The sequence below is a fragment of the Hyalella azteca genome, unplaced genomic scaffold (assembly GCF_000764305.2).
Source record: "Hyalella azteca isolate HAZT.00-mixed unplaced genomic scaffold, Hazt_2.0.2 contig13953, whole genome shotgun sequence".
Taxonomy (NCBI): Eukaryota; Metazoa; Arthropoda; class Malacostraca; order Amphipoda; family Hyalellidae; genus Hyalella; species Hyalella azteca.
The window spans coordinates 382,492-393,201 of record NW_025943855.1 but is presented as its reverse complement, the minus strand read 5'-3'; the positions used below and the strand labels follow the sequence as shown (position 1 = coordinate 393,201).

The following is a 10,710-nucleotide window of genomic DNA, read 5'->3' as shown; positions in this document are numbered from 1 at the left end:
TGACCGGGCATTGTTTCGCTCTTGTGTGTTCATTAATTTGCCTCGAACATTTTTACTCTAAACTTGAAAATCCTCAGCTGCTAGAATTTCCTTGTTCGTGTTTTAATTTGTAACTAAATTAAAGCTTTTACCGTTTTTGTTTGATGTTTGCAGCCTTTCTTTTGTTTAATAATATCTAATAACTCTTGCTTTGTATTTGTATCACTGGTGCATTATTTCTTAATGGAACCATGTTGTTGGTCTCGGAAAATCTGTAATTGAAAGCTGTTTAGAGCGTTTATATTGTAAATGATCTGACCAATTTTTGAGGAGGAAATGGGATTTCGGGATAGAAAAAGGATTGCTTGAAGTGATGTTAAGCTTGGCTTGGTCCTGGGATAAAGTATATTTCAAGAACAGGATTTGCACATGTTTCCCTTATTTTATGCTGATGTGAAGTGAACCTAGTTTGTTTCTCTGTATTCGAAATCGAATATCTCTTGTAGCAAGATAGGAACATCCTAGTAGATATTCATGCGTCGATATTCATCTTCTAGCAGATATTCATGTATTCATTCATTGGATATTCTTAATACGGCTTGTTTATTTTAGCCTCTTGATAATGTTGACAGCTCCAAAAAAATACGAATCCAGTATTGCGACACTGGTGGGGACCATTGGGATTAAATTAGTTAGCCATGCTTGGTTGCGGTGATGGTGATAATTATCCGTATTCAGTTGATTATCTTGTGATATCACAGCTAAAATATTCACTTAACGCTATGAATCAAAATTGAATGGCCGCATTTTATGTTCATTCCATAGAAAGAAGAGACGTTTCTATTCATTTTTTATCGTGCGGAAAATGTTCTGAATGGCACACAAGATTATTGGTTGTGGAACGACCATCGTGACGGAACTGTTTCGAAAAGCTTATGAATCAAGTGCACAGTCATTTTTATCCGTTCTCATCCTTTATTTTTATTAGAAAGGATGAGAACGGATGAAAAAGGATTAATGTATTTCTCTATCCTATTTATTTTTGGCTTGCTATTGAAGTTACGTGGAACGTGCCCTCGAAGTTCGGTTGAAAAAGACGCCAGGATGACTTCGTATAATAATAATTATCATGGAAAACTGCTAACATCCGAACCTGTTTTTCAATCCTTTTTGGCTGATAAGTTTTTTTTTTTTTTTTTTTTGAAATCCCCGCTTACTTTAGATGTAAAAACCTGTCATTATTTTGGAGTTAATCGTTGTTTATTTATTCCTTGTATTAACTACAAATGTTGATGTTTACTGCTTTCTTATCAGCTATCATTTACATTTATTTTAGCACTCATTGTTCTGGATATTTCTTCATGAGTGCAGCATATTTTCATAATTTCTTTAGTGACTCTTTTATTTCATTTGAAGGTTTTTGCGTACTCAACTAATGCGTACGTTACTACGTGTTTAGTAAATTCTTGTATATTATGATATATTTCGTTGCCGTTCGTAAATTATGTTCAATATGGTCTGGTTCCTGCAGAACATTTTCGTAGACCCAATTTATTGGTGCGTGTAAGAACCTATGCGGATTTTTTCGCGTCTTTTGCTTCGTGATTGCACGAAAATCTTTCCAGTACTGGTATGTTTGTAGCTGTTAGAACGAAAGACATCAATTATGTCATTACAGTATTTCGACAATCGTTTGTATCCAATACGATCTGCTAATTGTCTTGTAAAAACCTAATTTGCTGAAATTAACTCGTAAAAACCGACGATTCCTGTAATTCCCATTCCGTAATTCCCACAAAATTATTGTTCGTAATGAACTGTACGAAGCTTCTTAGTTGTATAGTTGAGCTAGCACACTTACGGTTTTGTTCGAGTACGACTATTTTACAGAATGTTTCCTCCTCAAACTGGTGGGAATGTGGGACTTCTGAGACAATGCTTTCTTAAGACAACATGAAACGTCCTCCTGGATACTCAGATTGTCTAGTTCATATGTAGCGCCCGCTTAAGTGCTTATTTTAAATATTATCTAACGGAATCTATAAGAATAGTGCATATTAAACCCGTTGTATTTATTATTGCTGTAGTCATTTCATCTATTCGGAATATCGTGTACATTCAACGTGTCTATCCTATAGTCGCTATTGATGATGCCATCGGAACATCTATTAAACCGTGCTGAAAAGCTTGTCTGTATTTCTATTGATCCTTATTTTAGCTTCACATGATTTCTCAAAACATGCCCTAAAGACCTCAGCTTTCAGGATTATAAGCTCCGCGATTTTCTACTGTCAACTGAGAATTTGTAAAGAATATATTATTGAAAAGCTTAACGTACTCTGTGAACATTGCACCATACTGTACAATTAATCTTAGAACAACTCTACTGTCACCTTCTGACGTACGTCGTTACGACATTTCCTCGCTGCTGCAAATGGACTTTCGCTCTCTCGTTTACCTGCTCGAAATTCGTCCAAACTGACAGCGCAGTCCTCCCTGGCATGTGGTGCTGTGTAGTCACTTCCATCCGCACTTTTTCGGGCTTCTGAACGACGGATCAACTCTGTAATTCCGACGTCATCCACGACTGGTATGGTGCGAGACGCAAGGATGGGTGAGTAAATCTACTACATTGTGGTGAATCATGCACACTGGCATGCAATTCGCCTTCTATTTTTTCTTTGAAAACGCTTCAATGCAAACTAAGAAACGCTTCATTGCATAATTTTTGTATTTTTTTCAATTCTACCGAGGGTTTAGGCTCGCTGGATTACCTGCTTCTGGTCATCAATAATAATTTATAGAGTATTTTTTTCTGGTACACGCATCAAAAAACGGAACTATGAATTTTTAGATTGGCCTCTAAGTTATGAGGAATTGAGAAGTTCTCCTGTATATGAATGTAGTCTGCTGTGTACACTAGGAAAGTACTGCTAAATGTTTCATTGTTTCGCTTGATCATACGAATACCTTTCTTTATATCAATTACTGACAATTAGATGGTTTAGTTTGTAATGTCTTCTCTGATTGAATGATCGCAACGCCTATACCGTAACTACCGTATTATTTTGTTTATTTCTTCGCCTCTTCTAAAATGAAGACCGATACACGAATCCTTTGTCATAATCCAGCGGTAACGCAGGTCGGTTAATTCGCTTTAATAAATTGAACGTTCATGTTAGTAGAGCGGTCTTGGAACCTCGGCCAGATGAGGAGGTTCAGTTCAGCCCGTCGTGTGTCCGTAATTAGCTCTTCATTAACCAACTTTCGCCCGTGCCTGTCCACCATATGGTGCGGACCTCGCAGTCCCAATGTTGAGTATCCTCGCACATTCGCTCACGTTCCTACCGCGCCGCTCAAAACAGTCAGCATTCAACAACGGTAACGACGGAATTGCTGTTTCGGGGATCTTGTATTGACTTTGGTTTATTGTAGTAATGGTAATTTGCCACCGTGCCCAGTCCGTGTGAAGTAATTTAAAGGAATTAATGACGCCTGTTCTGAAATTTTCTCCCTTGCAATAATTATTTACGTTTATAGTATTTTTTCTATTTCAATAAATCAATATGGATAGATTTGTTCGCCTTGACCGTTGGTAATCCAATTATCATTATTGCTTGTGAAGGTTTATTAGGAACTTAATTATAAATCAATTTACAGCTACTTAATTTGCATTAGTTTATTTAACGTGGTACTTGCAAGATTATAATTGAAGTGAATTTTTCAATTTTGGCTGAAAATGGTAGCTTCGCCAAGGACCTGAGGATTAACTTAATAATAATAATAGCTATTTCAGCGTTTATTAGGCTGTAGGCCTGTCGCCGATTCTTAACATCGCAGAACATTCACAGCATTTTGCGGTCTCGAACGCGAAACTCAGTGCTTCAATTTTTGCTTTGCTTTAACCGCCCGGCCTCCTCGCCGATTCTGACCAGAAACTGGCGCACAGAGCTGGGATCGAACCCGCGCCTCTCTGCGACAACACCCTCAGGGGGGACTTCTGACGCGTGTCTGTGCGCGTCAGAAGTCCTATGGGATTTCGCGCTCCTAGGGGGATTGTTCCTGAGCGCCTCATCGCTGAGCTCGCGGTGTCTGACTGCAGATCTAAGTTGTGGGGTTAAGTTAATATGTAGGTAGGATTCCTTACATTTCCCTTCTCTGTCTCTCTCGAGCGGGCGGCCGACGCCCCGTGTAAGCGACCTCTTGTTCGAGTGTCTTCGTTTCTGTTACTTTTCACCTGTCCCTCCTTGTCACTTCGTCTCTTTGAGATGCTAACGCTGCTCGGTGCGAGATAGCTAAATAGCTGAAGCGCTAGTAAACATGTGGCCACTAAACTAAACTAACTCTCTGCGACAATCTTGGTGCTCTGAACTTTAACCACTGGGCCACCCTGCCCAGTTTTTTGTTTCACGTTTATCGTATTTTGAGGATTGATATTTAATGTTGCTTATCACTTGATTTTAAGTTTATGAAGCTCAGATTTTACGATAGTTCTAAATTTTTCCGTTACATTCTGAAACGCCAGGTGTTATGATCATCGCATTTTAATTTTGTAGATAGCTGATCTTTCATAATTGGGTGGCGAGAAACAAGTTCTCACTATAGACAATTTGTGATACGTTCATTTTTGAACTGTTTTTTAAATATGTATCTGATTTAAGGCAGGCATGCTCTCTATCGAAGTGAGACTTATTTTATTGATGTATCCAGCCCTGGTGCTTCTGCTGCTGTTCCCGCTGTTCGTTTCAAGCAATGGAGGTGGTTTTCAACCGCAGTTTCAGCCTGGATTCCAACCCTCGTTCCAGAACCAACTTGGACAGGCCAACTTCGGCAACAACTTCGGGAGCAACATTGACGGCTTCCCTCAGGTCTTGTCTGCATGTTAGAATAATTTATCCGCTTGTTTGGTGATAATTTTCATTGCCTGCCTCTTGATTTGACTACATTTTTTCTGCTTGTTTTCTGTTTGTTATTGTTAGTATTGTTCGTTTTTCGTTGTTTTTATCTATTCGTCAATTATTTGCTACTTAACAGTAATTATTATAGTTATAAGAGTACTTATAGAAGTTAATTTTTATAAGTATATTATTAACATTAGTCTTTTTGCCTTTGTGCTGTCATGCCGTGAGTCCTTCAGACCACCGAGTTTTGAGACTTGACACTCGCACTTTTTTATCGTGCACGTTAAAATATTTCACTGAAATGGCATTTTTTCGTCTGCAAATTACACAAGAAATGCCAAATTACTCATTTAAGGAATATTTTTAAACGGACGTCACTCCTTCAACGTGTAAGCTTGTTGAAGTCACTCCTTTAACGTGTTGGCCTTCGGCCACGTGTAAGACCGCTGTAATTAAGCTTGTTTGTGACAAATGACTACAAAAAATTTTCCAGTGTTTAAATGCATTCCTGCGTTAAAAAATATTCACTATACCTTACCAGGGGTCAACTCACTTATACAGTGCAGGGAAAGGAAAGAGACATGAATTATTAGCGTTGCGGTTTTAAAGTAATCATACTGAATCTTCGAGTGCCTGAACATTTATCATTGTTTAATTTCAACGTGTTTTGCAAGCATTTGTTTAATTATTTTGCAAGCATTTGTTTATGATTTTGACAGCATACATGACCTGATGATCGATGCTCTACCGTAGTTATTCGTAACGGCCCTGCCCCTTTCACTGAAATGAACATGCATATAGGAATAGATCAAGAGTTGCGCGGCTGAAGCCACGTGATTTCATCACTAAAATAGAATAACACGATAAGGACACGATAAGTATCGTTAATTGATACGCGTCCCGATTATTCTTATGTTCCAGCGCCAGGCTTCAAACACATAACGAGAAATTTATCAGCATAGATTTTGCATTAATTTTTGAATGAATCTGGTATGTTTTTTATTTTATAGCCTCAACTTCCGTTGAGAAATCGTATACTCATTGAGAAATCTTGCACACGTTCGCGATACCTATCCTGTCGGGATATTACCTGGACCTGTAATTATTCTAATCTATTTAATTATTCTCCCAGCGTAAGTAAGGCAAGGCGTTGTGAAGCAATGAATAAATTTCTGTGAACCAAATTTTTAAATTTAAGAGTCGAACGCTGAAGTCGAGCCACACGTATTATTTAGTGACCAGGTTTTCTTGATAGCTACCCGTCCCGTCAATCAGGGTTTCCCAATTTTTGTGATTCACTACTAATGTAATGTCCCGCGATGTTCCAGGACCCAAATGTCACTACTAATCGTAAAAATGTTTGTTTGCTTATTGTTTGATTGTTTGTTTATTTATGTGTGCATATTTGAAGCTTTGCATCGTAAATTTATTTATTGGGCGGGGATATTAGCTAAACCAGAAAATTTATACATTACTGAAGAATAGCAAGGCTTTGCTAAATTGGCAGGAAAAGATTGAACTGAAAATTGAAATTTCATTTAAAAATTATAACATTCAAATTAGTTTGAAAGAAGGAAAAAATGTTTTGACATTTGGAACCGAAAGTCAAATGTGAGTTACATGTAAAATTAGAGGTTGAAAGTTTTTTTTAAATTAGCATACACTATTTTATTTTTACAACACTTCTCTTTAACTTCACTTCTTGTTGTTTGTTTGTTAGCCTGTCTGCTACAAATTTTATAATCGATACTTAACACACTTCTACCTCTCCAATCGATCTAAAATTTCGCACACTTGCGTAAAGTCGGAGGCAATGCATGAATCAATTGACAGAATAAATAATTTTTAAAAATTTAATTTGTTTAATTTTAAAAATAAAATTCACAAATTAATTTTTGAAATATTTGATAATAAAATTAGAAATTAGAATAATAATAAAATTAGAAGTGTTGTCTTTAAAAGGTCATTTTTAAACGCATATTATTATAAACGGGATTCAGGATCACGGTATTCTAAAATTGCTTTTATTATTGATCCCGAGCAACGCCGAGCTAAGCTGTTGATACTCCAAAATGTACACATCTAAGATCTCCTTACATCTACTTAAGAATACGAGACGGTACACTGTAGACGAACAAATAAAGTAAAAATGTACGATTAAAAATGCGTTTACCTATTCTGAAATAAATTCTATCATCACTGACTACTAGTACAAATTTTTTATTGTGCATTTCGCCTAATTAATTAGAGTATCGAAACAGGCCCCCGGTCAACCACTAGGAGGTGTCTACCAGCAACCAGTAACTGGTGGTCCACAAGTTGGCGTCTGTCAACCTGAGACTCGTTTATCGGTGGTCACGTCAACCGTGCTGCTGCCCACCACGGTTGCCGTCACTCGTACCCGTGCCTTGCCCACGACAGTCTTCACTCAACTAGTGCAGACCACTTACGTGCCCACGACGTTCTACGAGACCCACGTACAGACCTCCGTCATAGCCCCTGTCATTCAGACCACTACGGAGGTGCGGTATGGGAACGTTTGTGTTGTGCGTTTGTGTATTTGAAAATTGTATTTGTATGGCCCGACTTGTTAAACTGTTTCTTATGTCGCCGTATGATTTAAATATTTGGGTTGATTTCTGTTTGTAGAATTTAAATAGCAAAGAATGTCAATTTAATTTCTTTTATTAAGCTTAATACCCTTTCTCGATGTTAATTTCTTTTATAAATGTTAATTTATTTTGCCAATTTAATTATTTTTAATAAGTATATTACTTTAAATAAGTTAATTTTTGCAATTACCCCACGTGTGCTGCAGGTAATCACGGCCACCCGTTACGTGACACGCGCCCAGTTCTTCACGGAGACAAGTTTCGTGACAGACGTTCGTGTAGAGCGCTTCACGGAGACGCGCGTGAGTTCCGTGACCTTCACGCACACCAGCAACAACTTCCAGGTGGTCACCACCACCGTCACCACCACAAGGGTATGTTAATAATTACCTTGCTCGTTGCTTAAAAAATAAACCACGTGCTCGTTGAACGCTCGTTTAGGTTCACTTCCGTACAGGAAGCAGCGAAATTATTGTTGAAAAACCCTTTAAGTTAAGTAAACCTGAGTTCTTAGATAAAAAGCATTTAATCCTATAATATTAAATACTCTTCAGGCCTGATTTTTTCGAATTATTTATTGATAAATTTTATTTATGGCGTGTAAAATTGTTTACCAAACAATTCTCATCTCTTAAATATTGCGTTGCTCATTGCAGGTGCAAAACAACATCCAAACTCAAGTTTTGACCCAAACCCAGACCCAGAAATATACAGAAACTCTCCCACAAGTTCAGTACTTCACCAACACAGTGACCACCCACATCCCCATCTACCGCACCGTGACGGCAGCCGCGCCGCCCGCACCCGAGCAACACGTCCAGACCTTCACGCTCACGTCCACCGTCTTCCCGTCCTGTGGCGGCGGCGGCGGCCAGCAGCAGGGATATGTACTTAAGTGATGGTCCTAATATGACTTTTTTCAAGTAGTTACATATTTTGATGTTTATTTGTAATTGTGGTACGGCCAGCTGCAGGGATATGTACTCAACTGATGGTCCTAATATGAATTTTTAGCGCATTTTCTCATTTATGGAAAAATGCACTATTGTACTCGCCATGTCCGTCTGTCCGTTCGTCTGTCTGTCCGTCCGTGACTTCACGTTTTCGTCGACGAGAAAATTCGCTCTCTGTCACTCACTGCAGTGAGTACTGAGTTATATTTTTTAATTAGTTACATATTTTGATGTTTATTTGCAATTGATGTAATTTAATTACTTTCGATTAAGTCTCCTTAGTCCGCTTATTGATCAGTTGTTCAAGTGAATTTCCCCATACGTAATTTTCCCCATTTTTGATTGGTTGAATTTGTATTTCTATTTCTGGGGAAATTGAACTATTTTGGAGGTAGTGGCATGGACGAGGAAATTACAAATGAGGAAGTGAAACAAGTGGTGGAGCGATTGAAGAATAATAAGGCAGCTGGAATGGATGAGATACCGTATGAGATGTATAAGTACGGAGGTGAGAGTGCAATTGGCAGACTGACTGATCTTTTCAATGTTGTTTGGACAAATGAGTGTGTACCTGATGCGTGGAATGAAAGTCGTGTTACCTTGCTTCACAAGGGTGGCCACAAGAGCAAAAAGGAACTTAGGAACTACTGACCGATTGCCCTTGCTGACACCAGCGGTAAGATTTTCTGTGCGGTTATGAATGAGCGGATGCAAAGATGTATTAGGAACGAAAGAGTGTTTGGTGAAGAGCAAAATGGTTTTAGATACGACAGAAGAGCAGAAGATAATATACATGTTGTGAATGAACTGATAGGGAGAATGAAAAGAGATGGAAAGAAAGTGTACTTGGCATTCCTAGACATAGAAAAGGCGTATGACCGGGTGGATAGAGAGCTTCTGTGTCAAATACTGGGAAAAATTGGAATGAGTGAAAAATGTGTAAGGCTTGTGAGAAGTATGTATGTGAATACTAGAGCAAAATATAGACTTGGGGATATTGAGACGGACTGGGTGAGGAGCAGGAGAGGCGTACGACAAGGCTGTATCCTGTCTCCGCTTCTCTTCAACCTCTACACAGAAGAGATGGCCACGAGGGAGAATGGATGTTGGTGTGCGTGTAGGCGGCGAAAAGTCAAGAATGCTTCTGTATGCTGATGATGCTGTGATTATGAGTGAAAATAGCGAGGAACTGCAAAGTATGCTGGACTGTGTGACTGAGTATGGGAGGGACTTTAATGTGCGATTCAGTGCGGAGAAGAGCCAAGTACTTGTTGTGAATGGATCGATTAAGGATATGAGCAGAGTGTGGATGTTGGGAGGGAATGAGATTGTTAGGACAAATGAGTATAAGTACTTAGGGATGTGCGTGGACCATGAAGGATGTCAGAGAACAAAGGCCGCGAATTTAAGTAAGGTGCTAGTAAAAGTTTTTTAGGCAGCGTGTATGACCGATTTAAAGGTCGTGACCGTAGGTCACCACGCACCCCAATTCCAATTCCAATTCCAGTTCTCGCGTGTCCACTTATTGTCAGAGGCGTAACCTGTCAACATTTAGGTTTGTTTTGCACTGAAAAGCAAGCAATAGGGTTTGCAGTTATACTTTGAACTTCCATCGTGTTATCCATTTTGTCTGATTTGTAATCATTTTCATATCAAAGAAAATTCAACGAACTTGTAAGGAGATTTTAGTTGTCCGTGCACAGTAAAGTGCCATAGCGTGTAAAAATGTGCGTTATTATCTACACCGAAATTATTTATGTAATGCATTCTCATCGTTAATGAATATTTGAGTTTGGTTATTGTTTTAAAGTGTTGTATAACGTTCTGAAGATGTTGTTTGTATTCCTTGTTGTGTAAGACAATGAAATTTATTTTTCATTAATCATTGGTATAAAATTGCGGTTACAGCCGGGCGCGTTTAACATTTTACCCGACATTTTATTTAAGTCCTCGCGAAATTTATTAGCTTTTGTTTCAAATTCTTTGTTTGCAGCTCCCTCTGGAAAGCTTATGTGAAGTAGCCAATGAGTCTGATATGTCATAAAGCTGAGTTATGAGAGCAAATTACCTTTGTGTAATTAATTTCCTGTGTTAACAACACTGCATCAATGAAGCCGCTCAGCGAGCAAGATATGAGATATCCAGATGATTCTGTAGCTAATACAAGGATACCGTCTCAAAATGAATTAATTTGCCATTTTCATTTAACTGAGGAATTGAAACTCATGACACTTCACTTTTTTTCTTCATCACTTACTGGATATA

General features: G+C 38.4%; 1 protein-coding gene across 1 annotated transcript; it reads left to right on the top strand.

Moving 5' to 3' along the window:
- The first annotated feature begins 2,297 nt into the window (after window positions 1-2,297).
- On the top strand, window positions 2,298-8,391 carry LOC108668110. The gene is made up of 5 exons (XM_018155254.2): window positions 2,298-2,593; window positions 4,690-4,847; window positions 7,142-7,402; window positions 7,699-7,866; window positions 8,149-8,391. The coding sequence occupies exons 1-5, from the start codon at window positions 2,572-2,574 to the stop codon at window positions 8,389-8,391; spliced, it is 852 nt and encodes a 283-aa protein (XP_018010743.1). The 5' UTR covers window positions 2,298-2,571.
- The last annotated feature ends 2,319 nt before the right edge of the window (window positions 8,392-10,710 follow it).